Genomic DNA, 17,134 nt, shown 5'->3' with positions numbered 1-17,134 from the left:
ATCAGCATTTTCCCCATTTGTTCTTATAAATTCGTAGTTAATTATATCGAACTTTGCTAGTCTTCACGTAACGTAAATAAAATTTTGAATAATCGGATATACAATTTTTTTAATTCTCAGGTGAACACTATAGCGTCTTAAGATAATACAAGAATTATATACACTTTCATATAATATTTTGTATTTATTGTAACATTCGATAAAGGAAAAAAAAAAGTAATTGAGCTTGTATAATATCGAAGCTATAGATTTAGCTGGACAAAAAGACAATTTCTTCGTTTTCTTTTGATCTTAATTGATAAATTAGACGACGTTAAACTGCTACCTTGTCAGGGTACCGAGTAATTTAATTTAAGGACGAAAAGAATGTGATTTGATTTGTGATATTCTGTATTTGCGTAATCGATAATATCTATTATCTCTTGATAACGGACATCCTTAATCTTTAACAAATCGAAGGAAATTATTTCCTTCGATTTGTTAAAGATTAAGGATATCTGTTTAAAATTTGACATCCGAAGGGACATGATTTCTCCCGTTAACAAAATATCGCAGTGCCATAATTTTTTCACTTACGTATGTTTCAATTGCCGGTTACTTGTATTATTTTGACAAAAGAAGAAGAAAGAAGGAAGAAAAACAAAAGTATGAAAATGCTAATAAAATAAATTGAAAAATTGGCAATTTTTATTATAAGAACGACTAATAATAATAACGTAGCAACATGGCGAACAGCTCGTGAATTTATAGGACAGTAACGTTGCTGTGACTTTTCACTATTTTCACGAGGAAATTGATTCGCGAGTCGATCGATTACACCGTGCTGAGAACGAAACCGGAATATAATTTCACGCATTACTGTAGTATAAATGGCCATAAAACACAGTGAATATGAAGTTTCTATTGATAATAATTGTAAATTGTGAAAAGCGCGGCGCTGTTTGCCGCGAGAGAGAGATTTTTTATTAATTGTATAATATTATATATTGTAATATATAAAGCAGTTCTCTCTATCTAGGAGTATTCGAGGGACGGTCTGCTTCGTATCTAATTTGGCAATTTCCAACGCCGTGCAGCGACATAATAATCGGCAACGCGGTCCGGATTTCAAACGATCGACGACGAGTATCCTACTAGATTACCACCCACGTAATTTCCCCAAGAGAGAGATTCCCACATGTAACATAATCCCTACGTAGCGGAGTCCACGGAGAATTTTATTCATCGGTGTATCGCGAGTATCAGACGGACGTACCTCGCGCTTGAGAAAAGGTAAAATGGTGATTGGAACGTTGTCGAAGTAGATCGAAACATACTCGACACTCCTCACGTACGAGGGATTATTGTACGATATAGAGTGAGACACACGCTTCGTTCGAATTGCTAGAGGATTACGTTCACTTTCGAAGCCTCTCCCCACTTGATGTTTTTTGTCGTTCAGCTTCCTAAACGAATCTCATCGATACAGCGTATCAGCGTGAAGTGTATATTAGATATGCTAAAATTATCAAAAAAAAAAACGATTTTACGACCAATGCTAGATTAGTTGATCCCAACGTCGACGATACAAGAGATCATTTCAAGACTATAGTCTAGTTAATTAGAACGTGATAAGATAATGTCTGAAAGATTCTTGCATACATGTGCGCACTTCCTCCATATAGCGCGGAAAGGTTGTCAAAATATCGCTAAGATATTTCATCACGATATCGTAGTATTGTAACAAGTGCGTTCTGTGCTGTATGGATCGTTTCACGACCAATGTTCTTAGTTTCTCAAAGTGGTAACGGAACAGGATCACGATCGCACGGCACAATTGTGGCAGGAACAATTGCACAGATATATACACACACACATAAACACACAGACACACATACACGTGAGCGCGCCACTCTTACGTTCCAGATGAGTGCAAGAATGCTTATTTTGGACATGACACTTATTCGATCGGTTCTATTAGGTAGACTACGGTCTTTAGTTTAGAATTGGTTTGAAAATTTTCGAAACGATACATCAGCGGCCTTCAAAAAGTTTCAGGATATCTAAAATTAAAAGGACGTCTCGTGCAAAGAAAAAACGCGCTAATAGAAATATATATGTAAAAAACAAAAGGGGAAACAAACGTGAGAACATGGCGAACGTTAATGTTTCGCTGGTCTAAACCTCCCGTGTGCAGTGTAGTTTATAATTTTTCTTTTTTTTTTCTTATCGAAGTGTGTCATGACTGATTAATTTTGTCGATGCGATACGATATTTGTCAAATATGTCTCTTCGTCAATATATGTCTTATTAATGCCGCTCGGAGCTTTCGACTCGTTCTTTTAATTTAGGTCTCCGCATAATTCAAAAAGGAGCAACGGCACGGGCAAGTGCCGCATGCAAATCTAACATGTACTGTATGCACATGCAACGTGCATATGCAAATGTGCACGCGCATACACTGAGCGGGACACACATTCGCAGATTAAAACAAGACAAAAAGAAAAAAAAAGAGATTTGAACTTCGCGCATTTTTAACTTTGTATTTAGTAGGTAACGGACACGAAGAGTCTGCTATTAATGTTACCTTAAACAAATATAAACAATAATACTTGTAATAGCTGTAAATTTACATTATGAAAAAAAAACCAAAGAGATATGGAATTAAAAGAAAAAAAAGATTCAAACATTCACGCAATTTTGCTATTATTGTTATAGCGCGTAAAATGTAAGTGTATAGTTACGAATTTAACAAACTAATTAATCGATTAATTAATTAATTCATTCATTAATTAACTTCACAGAGAAAAGCATCGAAGTAAAACGCAGTTTTGTCGCGATCTTAATCGAATTATTAATTGGCGCGGCTCTTAAGCCGCGGAAAAATTGAGATGTTCACGAGAAATAAGTATGTGAGAGCGAAGTATTCTCGCAAGTATTGTACTTTCCAAATTTAATAATACGGTTCGCGTGCTTGTCATTTCGTTTGCAGACGATCTCATTGGCCACATCTCCTGATAAGAACGAAATCCAACAAAACTAATTCATTGTGTAAGGGACTGCATTCGGGAACTTTTTTTCGGGTAAATTATTCAACGTGTAGTAAGAGAATCGATCGCCTATCTCTTCCATTAAACACATTAAACGACGCTTTCGAGAGCAAAATGTGCGATTTCATTTTTGCTGTCTCTCTAACAGAAAGGCAAGAATAGTATGATTTGCGATATTTAATATTATAATACACAAGATAATATTATAATACACAAGAGACATTTACACGATGTTCCTTGACTAATTATGGCATTTCGATGAAAAGATAAAAGACAACCAAAAGAAAGGAGACTACATATCTCTTATTTTCGTGTATTATAAATAGCGTACCCTCCAAGGGCCTTCGGAAAGCCACTCGTGATCGAGACGTAATTAACGTTCAAAGGTTTGAAGGAGAGTACGAACAAAACGAGGGCGAAAATTCAAGACGAGACGCGAGAGCGATCAGAATCGGTTCTCAAATTCCCTGCCTGCACACACCGCCATATGTAACGACATTTAAGTGGATCGTAATTTGTAAATTACTATGGACTTCCTAATTATATGCTGATATATGATGATACATGTGCTCTGCCACAATAAAGCAGTTTTTTTTATCTAAAACACGTGCCGCAATATCTCCCTTTCCCGTACATCTAGAATCTGATGAATACCTTATCTATTGTCTACGGTGTGACTTTATGTGCATTCATCTCGTAGCAAAATTCTTCACTGCGTAGGGACGAATTGCTAACATTGTATTATTTAAGGTATTTTTAAGATGTTTATATCACATAGAAAACACAATGGAATTTGTTCAAGTTTTGGTCATGTTTCCATTGCTCACTTATTTTATATATTTACTGGTTTGCGCTTAAATTAAACCCAATAATTAAAAAAAAAGATGAGGCACGATTTAAATGAATTGCATGAATTAAACAACTTTCCTTTATAAATTAAATAAACAATATTTCAATATTATACATATTATTTACTAGGGAAGAAATTTTTCAAGTATAATTAAGTATAATTATATATAATTGGATATAATTATATATAAAGTGATGATACAGTTATATATGATAATATATACATGTATATTTATATATTTATATAAAATTATATATAATAATATATAACATAACTATGTATGAGAAATTTTTTTCCAGATATAAAAGAAAAAAATATGTTCTTATTCGTTGTAGATGTCGAAACAAACAAAAATATTTTCTAACATTATATATATATAATTATATAATTCTTTAATCGGTAATCGCAAGTTGAATGCAATAATTTTTAAATTGCTAATATAAAAATCGAAGCGAATGCAAATAAGTATTCAAAAAATTATATCATTGTAATGAAGAATGAATGCGTCTTACTTCAAGCATCCCCGAGGTTAAACGCAATTGATGCACCGTAGAGAAGGACATGAGAAGTCATTGATAACTTTCACTGCGGCAAAGATAAGGCCGGTCTTATTCGTTTTTACTCGGTCGGGTGACAAATTGTAGCCTCACGATGAGACGCAAAGCAGACGGTTTGAATGAACGTTCCTTTCTCAAGGGATAAATAATCCTGTCCACTGTCGGGTCGCCTGTGTCGATACGAAAACGTTCAGGTAGCGCTCGACCGTCGATCCGACGATCGGTGTGAAGGCAGCTTAAGTCGTTTGAACGGCCGCCACGACAAAGAGACTTCACATCGCGGCCCCTCTCTGTCCCCGGAACCCTTATTGTACTTATTTGATGCAGTACCGTATCATAAATCTCATTACATCACTGGCCGAAAGCGAACAAGAAGAGATTAGAAGCGCCGCGAAGTGTCGTTTAAAAATCCCCAAGCGAACGTGTTCTTCTGCGAATGAATCGTTGCGCGTTCATTGATTTAACCAGGATGTACTCACCCTTCGCCACTCGTCACCGTTGTTTGCTGATAGATGTACGGTTCGATCATGCGTCGTTGAACATCCAACTAAAGTGGGAGTAATTAAGCATGAAAACTTCATAGCGTTCACTCGGGCGACCTTTTCCAGTCACCTGTCCGATCAATCAATCCGCCGCGTCGGGAACTCAAAAGTGAAACTACGGGACCGAGCCGGTTCTCTCTCTTTTCTCTCTATCTATCTATCGATCTATCTCTCTGTCTCTCTCTCGCTCTGTCTCTCTCCTCCTATCTGCAAAATCAGCGTACCAATCGCGCATATGTTAGAATTATCCGTGAAACGATAATTTCGTCAATCTGCGCATTGTTTGCTTGCACGATATACCGAATATCGAAATTACTTGAATTTATCAAGCCCCATTGTCTGCCATAATCGGTGTAAAAAACAAGCAGAAACGTCGCTTCGGTTTATCCGAGATAGTTTCGAGTCTCAATATCACAAAAGCTTACAGCAACATGTTTGCAATGTTGTCAACTGTGCTGTACGAATCGTCCCAGACAACATGACGTCTAAAATCAGGACGTGAAACGTCTTAAAGACCTTTGTAGGTAAAACATTTTAAAAACGTTTGTAAAACGTCTCAAAGGCATCTTTAATACATCTTATCTTTCAGACGTTTTATGTCCCAATTTTAGACATTATGTTGTTTGAATATGTTCAGCATTTCTGTCTGTATGCATAATATTAATTTTCCTTTTTATCAGTTTAAAATCAAACTCGCCAGATCCATTATTAATTTTTTATAATATGGTAACACGTTAGAAAGTATTTCATACATAATCCTATGTAAATATACATAACCATGTATAATTATACTGGATTGTGTATGAAATTTGTCTTTGTATAATTATTTAATATTAGCCATACATAACCCTGAATTAAACGCTACTCTACCTGTCCAGTAGAGTTTTCGAACGCATCCTAACGAACGACAATTCAATTGCGATCCGGATGGTGACGCCATTCTCGCGCCATGATTCGAAGGAACCGGCATCGTACGCTCGGTCGCATAGCGACGCTGAGCTTCACCGGCTCCGTAAGAGCTAGATAGACCCGTAATAATAGTCCGGAGGATATGGAATTGCGGTTGGGAAGGAGCTCAGGCCGTCCATGAATCCCGATCGTGCGGTCGGCCTCGCGAACAGCCCTCGTCGTAGTTGGTCGGCAGTCCGAGCTCTCGGCGTCCGATTTCGACGGGAAATCGGGCCGTCGCAGATCGATTCGCCGCACGACATGTTTCAAGGAAAGAACCTTTTGTAGCGCTCGGTACTGTCGTGTGTGAAGGCGGTTGGCTTCGGCTGCGAGCTAATCGATACGTCGGCGGAGCCGGCCGAAGTAACGCCGAGCGCGGCCGAGCGGGCTCCGAGAGCGGCCGAAGCGCCGCCGAGTACGACCGAAACGCATAGCGCGAGCGACGCGTAACGAACAACGCGCTGCCCTCTTCTGCCTCGGTCGAAACGGCGTTTGCGTCCACGGGCGCGGCTTTGCGTCTCCGAGCTGGCGTTTTACATGGTAAAATGTCCTCCCTCGACTACATGGATGTGTGTCGACTGTGTCTCGTGAAGGATCGCGTTACCGTGCCGATTTTTGAGGGCGAGGGTAACCTACGGCAGATTTATCTCAAGATCAGCTCCTGCCTGCAGGTCAAGGTAAGAGAAGCCAACTACGCCATTCGGCTTGACTATGGCGAACCGCCATCTTGTACTTGTCTTCCCGACCTCACGGCGATACTCGCGGCCGTACGACTCGTGTGTCGTATGCACCGCGGTCGATTCGCTATCCTTCCTGCTTTTCTGAATCACACTGTAGACAAGCGACAAGACCGGGTCCGCACGCGCGATACGACGTCCGTTGCTTCGCGTCCGTTGTGGGCTCTCCCGGTCGCGCGCTCCTCTGTTGCGCCTTTGTGACGCCGCTAATTGTTCGGCGGATTTTTGCCGCGCTTTTTACGCGCGAATGTCGCCAGCCGGAGCGCACTTTGTCTCGTCCTCTGTGCTGAACCGTTTGCAACGTATTCAGCGTGCCTCCGTTCACTTCGAGCGAGATATCCTCATCTCGCACATCGTCATTAATTAATCTCGTTCATCGATGTTTTCGACATCTTGCCGCCGACATTGTCCCCCACGCTCGCGAACTGAACAACGTAGATTTCCTGTACTGTTCTGAAATCTCGACGTTTCCGCCTCCTCGTCGGCGTATCTTCCCGGTCGCAGTCGTGGTGGATGCCGGTTTGACCACGTTGCCGTACGATTAATATTATTGCCTCGCGCGTAGATTTGTTTACGTACAGCTTCAGTCGTAGAGCGACGGAAATTATAACAACGCTATGTGTCTATTAGCCTTTAATCGACCGTTTCCCGCGTGTAACTTCACGGCGTCTTTTATATACGTTGCCGATAGACGGACAATTTTTTCCATTTTAAGATCATCTTCAGTCAGATATTTCTGATAAAATATCATTTTTTATTGTGTGTATAAAACAATTTAACATATTATTAAATATGTGCGTAGTTAAATTGCTTACACACGCATAAATATATGCATCTATATATACTTGAAAATTACATAATTTGTTTTATTATGATTTTAGATCGCCAGAGAAGATAAATTACCTCAAAAGATATGTGAGGAGTGTGTGTATAAAGTAGAATTATTCTTTGAATTTTGGAATCAGACATTAAACGTAGACAAACAATTGCAACAATGGCTAGAAAATGTAGACAAACAGGGTTATGCTGTTGCTACTGTTCTCAACCAGGTAATTACGCATAATTTACTTGTTTACTGCCTTCTTGAAAAATACATGCCTTATGTAACCGTGTAGATATTCCTATGTTTGATTCTTCACTTGTTCATGTTTATCATCGCCATGATCTTAACCTAACCAGTAATCTAAATATTTTACACGTTATACATTTTTTGTAAGCTATTTCATAAATTTTTAGATTACCACATTATATATCTTTGTATATTTCGATTTTTTATATGAAGTATCAGGCATCACTCAGTTATTAGTTATTATACAATATGTATACAATGAAAAACATTCATATCGTTTTAGTTTGGATAAAATAATGAAAATATTAATATGTTGTGCACTACTTGAATTTGTATTTGTAACATTTAACTTAGTAAGTATAGAGATTAATTATATTTTGTTTTTTTTTATGAAATTTCAGAGTGGAATGAAAGGAGAACAGAGCAACGAGAACAGGTTAGATGGTAGTGTGATGCAGCAAGTGAGTGGGCATCAGAGTAGTATGAACATGGGTATGGACAATATAGGCGTGTGTATGCCGATGATGATACCCAATAACAACCAACAACAAATAACCTCAGTTCCTATGGACACCAGTGGTAGCTCTGTGCAAAATGTCCAGGTAGTGGCTGGATCGAGTACACAAACGACACATGACCAAATTACACAAAATCAAACGAACGCACCCACGCAACAAGAAGAAGAAGAGGAGAGCAGTGAAGACGAAGAAAACTCGGATGACGAATGTGATGGAGACGATGGTATGTATTTATACATCTGGCTTATCATAATCCAGCTCATGCATATGATGCATGACTTGTTTCTTCGAAGTTTGGAGTAGAAAAGGGATTTCCGAATTGTTTCAGGCCTACCTATCAAGGAAGAAAGCGAAGAGGACCCTAATAACAGTAGAACTATCGAGCCTACAACATTTGTAAATGTCTCTTTGGCGTGCGAAGACCCAGGCCCTTCTGGACTTCAGCAGCAGAAAATGTCTGACATACAGGAGATGACACAGGCAACGGACGTGGATCCGAAAACTGGGTGAGTTTTCTGTTTTTATTTCATTGTTTCAGGGCCAAAGGTGTCATTTGTTGTGGCGAACATGAACAATGACCCACATGAGACATTGTGTTAATCTTATTCATTTATCATTATTGCAATATTATTCTAACTTTGTTTCTCGTCTAATAAAAGTCGAATGAAAAATCGTATTAATTACAAGAATGAAATCAATGATTCGTGGCGATATAAATATTTTGTATATTAACGACGTACACATTTGACGAGATATTATTTCAACAAGCTGTTGTGAAAAAAGCTGTTTCGGATATATACGAGTGGAAGTTATCGACAGCGTCATAGCGTGTCTATTTTTAAAGAAATCAATATCTCATGTCTGAGAATATCGTGCACTATTTTAAAGTGCTCATAATTGTACGTCATTGTTTCCTCGTACTCGAAGTCGGTATCGAAGTTAAAGATGTTATCGTGCATAACGCGGAACAATAAAAAAGCAGAAGAATATAAAGCAGGTTTTGCTTTGCATTGCAAATTAAGAGATGTGTAATGCGATCACGCTCGAGCGTTGATCATTGTGAAAGTAAGGGGCTTGTAAACACAAGGTAAGTTCGAACACACCCCACAACCATCTTTGGCCCTAAGGTGTTTAGCAATTTATGTAAATATATCTCCAACATGGTATTTGCGTACTTCGAGTATAATTCTACAATTTATTACCTAAACGAGAAGCATACGCCATACAATTTCTGAGGCCGAAACGCAAATTGCTAAGCACCTAATCTTTACATGTGATAGCATGTACATAGGGTACATTTCGACGAAGTAGAATTGCCATTTGCAATTTGTATGATGAACGTGACGACGTTCTCTCATTTTAGAATCACAAATATCCAGCGATATTTCTATCATTTTCTTCGAAATGGACTCTGTGTTAAATATTACTTATATATATATATATATATATATATATATATATATATGTGCATATGTGCAATAAAATGGATAGAGGGATTTCTCTGGGTTATCCACAATGCGTTACGTATATATGTAAGAAAGAAAATACTCGTACACGTGTTATTCGACGGTCAACGACGCATGTGCGTGCCACCAGCTCGATCTCTCTGTCCACACAGAAATCAAATGTTTACATGTTGTCGATATTAATATTCCCACGCTTACGTGATGGCACTAAATGCCGCACATGACCGATATTCGGCCGATCCAAAAATCACAGACGATAGATACTTCAATTTGATGCAACGAATATACTTATCATTTCTCGTTTATATATTCGTGCTTTCCGATGCCTGCGCTTTACGATATCGCCAGGACTCTGTACTGTTAATGTTAGTGTTGCGACGCTAATTTTAAGAATTACCGTTCAACTGACGTACGAATACGCATATATACCACCGAGATTGTTAGACAATTTCGCGCGTCCGGTGCGATCATCGGATAATAAAGTAACACGTGCGAGTGCGTACGCGCGCTCGCGTTCGTTGGTGATCTGTAACGGTGAAGAAATCCGGTTAAGAATTAATCTCGATGCCGAAGAAGATCAAGGATTCGTGTTTCCTCCAACTCGAAGATTCGCTGGAAAATGTACGAAAATATCATCATCCGTTGAGAGACAGCTGAGTCAAGAGGACACTGTTTGCATTCTGAACACAAAGGCGAGTATCATTTTTTTTACGTATATGTTCTAGATACTCTGTCTCGATCTGTATAAACTATATTTTTTACTACATACGCGACATGCATATTTACTCACGAAAATATTACGCACTTTTATACCGACAATACGGTCGGTACGTGCGAATTCGTGTTGTTTTATCTCCGCGATGAGCTTTCAAGCGATTTGCCTTTTCATGTCGAGCAGACGCTGCTTTGCGTATCTCGGCACGGCGTGTTTGTTACTAAATAATGGACCTTCCCATGCACATTGTTTGGTCGCACGTGTCATTTCGCGAGCTTCCATCTGAGTGCAGAGAAGATCTACCGCGTGACACATGCGGAGGATATATATATTTGTTTTTTTTCTAACGAACAAAATCAGGCTTGCGCTGTATAGCTGCGCCGGTTTTGTTTTCGCAACGTGATTTTATGTGATTGTTATTTTATTGAGTATTTTTTGCGCCTTGAATCGGCTGCAATGTTACGTATGTACTGAAACGTTTGATACATTTTTTTTAAAGCTACACTGTATTGTGTGATGGGTGAATTTCTCAACATTTTTGAATGAGGAAAATCGTTCTATTCAGTCTCAAATGCAGCTGACGTTTGACATGTGAAAGCCTGCAGAGCACTTTTTGTGCTTTTGCCGCATCAGGCTTTTACGGTTTGTCACTTTTTTTCGCTGTGAAACACTGAATGATATTTCCGATTTTCCCCGTTTTTTTTGCAGTTTTCGACTGCATTCTTTTGTTTCTCTCTGGTGTAATATACTTCGCGTAGATGTACCATCTGCGACATGTATACGTTGAACACCATTGTGTGTGTTAAATATAACATGGAAACAAGAAACCGTGCTCCGTTTTGCAATATGCGAATGAGAAGAAGAAGCGTCTCAACGTAACGGATTGTTTATAAAGGTGAGATTTATATATATATATATATATATATATATACATATACATATATATATATATATATAACCGACTTATAATTTGCGTTTTAACATTTTCTATTTCAGTAAATAGAGTGATTTTTTGAGTAAAAGTTTGCTTTTCTCAAACTCTTTTGCCAAGTTTTATGGCTTGATCTTTACTTTTCCCTCCTGCTATTTCGTTAGGGAATTTCCGACTTACATTTCTGTGTGTGCATATACACTGTTCCTAACAATTTTTGTGATATTCAAGGGGTGTGCTAATATTATTTACTAACGCATACAAAGACAATACAGATAGGTTTAGAAGGATTACGTGTATATAGTCATAGATTATCCATCTCTGATAGAGTACGTTTGATTGTTATGTAAGACTCACAAGTCCAGAAAGCTTAATGGATATATCGTTCGAACGACAGCGGGTGATGAAATTTTCTCGATGCTGCTTGACTTGACGACAATCACGACGACTTTCTCTATAGCTCGATACGCACTAATACACTCTTGTAAACGACACGTTAATTATTGCTGCGTCTCGAGGGATGTCAGCAATGCCCAAGCACCTTGCACGGCCACCTTGCAGCAATCACATGAGCATTAAGATCTCTCTCTCTCTCTCTCTCTCTCTCTCTCTCTCTCTCTCTCTCTCTCTCTCTCTCTAATTCTCTTTTTTTCTTCTATTTTTCTCTCTAATCACTGCCTGTACACAAGAACATCGTGAAATCACCAAAAGAACAAAAGAACAAGGCAAAAGCTGTGTGTGTGCGCTCACGGGTCGTTCTCCGTTGCAATGTTCTTGGGTTTTGTCGATTTCAGGGAAGCAGGCGAGACCTTCGGCGGATTGTCGGGGATGCTGCGCCAGATCCTCTCGCCCTCGCCCGAGACCGGGGAGCCCGGTGTCGGCATGTCCTCCGTCAATTGTAATCTTCTACAGACCAACTCCATATACACGAACCAATCGTCGATGCTATCGTCGACATTACTCAACACCATCCCCCCGCACTTTCAGTCCATATGCCCGGAGCAGTCACTACTGCTCGACCAGATACAAATTCTCGCGGAGTCCTACCCGTGTCCCACCTGCGGCCTGGAGTTCCGCAGCGTCCTTAAGCTAAACTATCACATGCGTACGAGCCATCCGGTGCGTCTGGAGTACGAACAACACAACATCGAGAACCAGCCGCGATACTCGTGCGCCGTTTGCTCGCGTAGCTTCGTCTCTCTGAGCCATTTCAAGCTGCACGAGCTCACGCACAGCGCCGCGTCCGTGACCTCGTGCTCGTCGACCTCCGCGAGCCTCGTGCCGCCCGACGGCGGCGGTGGAGGTGGTGGAGGCGGCGGTGGTGGCGGCAGTGGGGGAGGAGGAGGAGGTGGTGGTGGCGGTGGTGGTAGTAGTGGTGGTGGTGGTGGTGGTGGTGGTGGTAACATGGACAAATTGTTCTCCTGCGATCTCTGCCGGGCGACCTTCCGCTATCGCACGCTGCTGGAGCGCCACCGGCGGATGCACGACGTCGATCCGGAAAAACTCTACTCCTGCCCCAGGTGCCTGATGCGCTTCGAGACGCGCAATCTGTACAATCACCACGCGAAAACCCACCGGCCGATCACGACGATCGTCGGCACCGACAACAATCGGATGGTGGTCGGCGGCCCGAACACGTTGGTGCCGCCGTCCGTCGTCGATCCGGTTGTCACCACCGCCAACCTCGGCGGCGGCCCCATCATGCCCGCCAAGTCCATGACCTCTTATCCCTGCGATTCGTGCTCCAAGCAGTTCACCACCGCTGAGTCATTGACTACGCATAAGTTGGTGCACAGACCCAGACCGCTGGTGTGCAACGTCTGCGGCAAGGGCTTCACTCATCGCAAGTATTACGTGGTGCATCAGCGCATCCACACCGGCGAGAGGCCATACCTCTGTGCCATGTGCGGCAAGTCGTTCACCCAGGCGTCGACGCTCACCGTGCACCGCCGGTACCATACGGGCGAGCGTCCGTACACGTGTACGTTTTGCGGGAAGGGATTCGTCACGCGAACGATCATGCTTAATCACATGAAGAAGCATTGAGGCAACCTCGATCGATCGGCGGGGTACAGAAAAGTTTTCGTCGCTCGCGATTAGAACTCGCGACGGTCATTCGGGGAGAGATATTGGGATGATTCAGTTTCGGATTATGTGTCGAATTTTTTATTCGCGTTCACCGGGAGGAACGATATCGGGAAACTTGATTGATCTTAATTTAATCGAAGTATGTCCGACGTGAAAGATCTTTCGTACAATGGTTTTTAACGAGCGAGTCAGTATCGCTGGTTTAAACGCGTTTTCGTGAAACATTCCGTTACCTTCTATTCGGAAGTGATCGTTTTCATAAGGATGTCATATGAATTGTAGAGTACATTGATGTATCGAAGTGCCTAAAATTATTCGAATTAACTAACGCGGTATAGTAATAAATAATAAATATCGGTACGATATATAAACGAGCAAATTAAAGCTTGTAAGTTAATTTTTTTATGAAGATATTTCACGTGATAATATCTAAACATCGTATAGTTTCAGATAAAGTATATTTAACGATTGGATATTTTTAACGGTAGAGAATCAGAGTCACGACAAAAATAAGCTAATAATCCTACTCTATAATCATAAATGTCGTCTCATCACTGTGATATTGTTTGTACATTATACAAGATATTTAGACGGTAATGTTAATATTATTATACGCATGACGGAGCTTTCGATTGTTCCGGATGAAAGCTAATTTAGCGTAATTCAGTTTTTAACAAAAGAAATTAGTACCTGTGTAAAACGATTACGTAAAAAAAGTGCCTAAACACCGCAAATTATCTAAATTTTTTTATTTATTTTGAGCAGATTTGAAATGAAAATATTCAACGTATAATAATATATACGCGGATAAATAAGCTGATCATTATTTTTGTACTGCGCGTATAAGATTAAATCTTTGATTATGTTAATCGATTACGTCGATGAATCGTTAATACATAAATTCAGCAACTAATTTCAGCGTAAAACTACATTCAGGTGCCTCTAATTGATAAATAATGAAAGACAGGGTAAAAAACGCATAATAAATGTGAAATGTAAGTATATCAAGACGCGTAATTATTTATATTTAGAGTTGGTCGTAGAAATTATGATTCGATATCTTGAATCGATATCTCTGTGGATAAAATATAAGTAGCGATATTTAATAATATTTTGCTGATAATTCTCAATTTTATCGCTTGCAAATATTTATTTTTTCTTGCCGATGCGACATCGTAAATTACATTTCTACAGATGCGTTTTTATCTATATTCTAATATTTAAATCTTACATCTCTTTTTTTCTGCAAAACTGTACATATAGTTACTGAAGTACTCACACTGAAAGGTAAGATATATAATATTAATAGAATTTTCGATTAATACTCTACAGAATTTTTAATTCTACACAAAAAAGAAGCTATTGTTGATCATGTTAAGATAATTTGTTTTGAATGTGATACGCATGTTTACCTGCAATAATTACAATACTATGTATTTACTAAATATTGTAATGATTATATGTAGTGCAACGACTAATAATTTAATTAGAGAAAACTATATCTCTACTTAGAAAGGTAAGAACCATCCGACTGTGGTCAGACTTTTATTTTTATATATTATTAGATTTTCCATGAGGAAATTGTGAATCCTGCATTTAATTCGGAAATAAACCTTATTTGTTTTTTTGCATGAATGATTTGGGGAATAAGATATAGGAAAATTTGGAAAATACATTCTTTCCAAAAATATTTTAAATTGATAAATTCATATCTTATTAATTTTTTTATAAGACCTATGTAAGGAATAAGAATATTGTCGGTAAGGAGTACACGTCGATAATACTTGCACCGCTTTGCCCACGATGAAATTATCATTCAAACTCAATATTCTTCAATAATATAATTCTAATATTTTATAGAGATACAGAGACAATTTTATATAAAAAATATACTTTACATATCGGCAGAAATAATTTGCTGTAATTCTTAAATTTGATACGCTTAGAATTGTCACGGTTATTTCACATCAATAATAGTTTCTAATTTCTTCTCAAGACACGCGTTCAATGAACACAAATTGTTTATATATTACAGAATCATTAACGTTAAAGTTGAGCCAATTCTGTGTCCTTTCGTAAAAGCTCAAAGGAAAGAGAAATTTTAATGAAATGCAAGTAATGTGTGTAGGAATGCAGTGCATGTTAATCTTGTTTATGTATAGAATTGTAATACAGTAAAATGATATAGAATATATGGTAAGAATCGCGCGCACGTGAAGGAATAATAAAGCTGTATTTATAGGATCCGCGTAAAACGGGGTATGTTTCTTCGACCATAGATACTGGGAGTTGAACTGAGACACGCAGTGGATTACTAAATATCGTTGCAGCAGTAAATTTTGACTGAATTATTTGAGAATCGAAGAGTTCTGGTAAAGTTCGATTTAAGACAAGTGAGCGACATTTATTCACATAGTTTTAATTTGCGCTACACTTGGTTCTTACTGAGGATACTCAATGCCCAAGATGGCAAAGTTGCAACAAATGGAAATTTTTTCATAAGAGGATTAAACTAAAATTTCTTGTAGCATCCATGGCCGAATCTCATAAGAGTGATGGAACACCCCTCACGTATCATTAGTACACACTGAGAGAAAAAATATCTAAGGAATAAAACATTTATTCGGGAAATACTATAATATACCCCGCATGCAAAATGTTAGCAGTAAGTCGGCAGACGCAACAGATTTTATCAAATCAGCCGACTGGCATCAACTGCGTCCGCATTCAGTCTGTGTTGGATTTATTGCCCTCCTGACATCAAAAACTTGTAGCAGGCTCTGCTCAAAATCTGTTTGTGCAGCTTTGCTTGAGTAATAATAGCATATATATACAATTATATAATATGTAACATATTATATAATCACAAATATATATAACATATATTAAATTTCTCTAAATTCTTTTACTTCAATAGGATAAACAATTGATTTCACAAAGAGCTACAGATTTAAGAAAATATATATTTTCTCACTTAAAAATGAACGTTTTTCTCAGCGTAAAAACATGTACAATATTAGTATGTAACAATATTAGTATAAGTATATATATATTATTATCACTCACCGAATAAATATTTTTTCTTAGATATTCTTCTTCTCAGTATAAATAAAATATTGTGCACTTAGAAACCTATACTTTATAGTGCGAGCATTGGCTATTAAACTGTCGAGATGCTCGAAACTTACTGATCAGCTGAACGAGGAAACATGAGAAACCTATTAGCGTTAAGCGCGCCGACGTAGAAACTATATAAATTAACTGTAGTCGGAGATTATGTGCAAAGCTCTTCACGCGAATGAGTTAATGCGCGATTAGTGCAATTAGCGAAGAGAAGGAGGAGGAGGAGGACCGCGCGCGGTGTTCGTTTGCGAGTAAACATTGTTCGAGCGCGACGAGACACCGGCGACGGACGAGCGGGGTTGAGACGAAGTGGTGACTACGTAATAAAGAGAAATATGCTGGAAATCAAAAGTAAGGCGCTTTATTGACCTTTTCCATGCACACATATATACACACACACCTTGCGCATGAGCGTCGAGCCGCGTCCAACCGATCTCTCGTCCCTGTAAATATCTCTTTTTCTCCCCCTCTCTCGCTTACCCGTAAAAAGCCCATATGAGGCAGCGTTAAGAGAACGAAAGCACAGAAAGCAGGCGGCAGAAGGTGTACACTCTGATTGAC

The 17,134-nt window shown here is 39.0% G+C and overlaps 2 protein-coding genes across 6 annotated transcripts in view; both read left to right on the top strand.

The window, feature by feature from the left end:
* Positions 1–6,366: 6,366 nt before the first annotated feature.
* Positions 6,367–17,134, top strand: part of LOC106742923 (zinc finger protein 3-like) — a 53,664-nt gene continuing 42,896 nt past the window's right edge. For all 5 annotated transcript variants that reach the window (XM_014616286.1, XM_014616287.1, XM_014616285.1 and 2 more), the window contains exons 1-4: positions 6,367–6,603; positions 7,545–7,712; positions 8,134–8,473; positions 8,579–8,756. In XM_014616286.1, the coding sequence (XP_014471772.1) occupies positions 6,472–6,603; positions 7,545–7,712; positions 8,134–8,473; positions 8,579–8,756 (818 nt within the window). In that variant the 5' untranslated portion in view covers positions 6,367–6,471. The remainder of the gene's footprint in view (positions 6,604–7,544; positions 7,713–8,133; positions 8,474–8,578; positions 8,757–17,134) is intronic.
* LOC106742929 (zinc finger protein 626-like) lies at positions 11,488–14,252 on the top strand. The gene is made up of 2 exons (XM_014616295.1): positions 11,488–12,621; positions 12,733–14,252. Exons 1-2 carry the CDS (start codon positions 12,131–12,133, stop codon positions 13,406–13,408), a joined length of 1,167 nt encoding a protein of 388 aa, XP_014471781.1. The 5' UTR covers positions 11,488–12,130; the 3' UTR covers positions 13,409–14,252.

Source organism: Dinoponera quadriceps, unplaced genomic scaffold (assembly GCF_001313825.1).
Source record: "Dinoponera quadriceps isolate SergipeBrazil2010 unplaced genomic scaffold, ASM131382v1 scaffold946, whole genome shotgun sequence".
NCBI classification, from domain to species: Eukaryota; Metazoa; Arthropoda; class Insecta; order Hymenoptera; family Formicidae; genus Dinoponera; species Dinoponera quadriceps.
The sequence above is the reverse complement of the archived record's forward strand: the minus strand, read 5'-3'. Positions and strand labels throughout refer to the sequence as shown.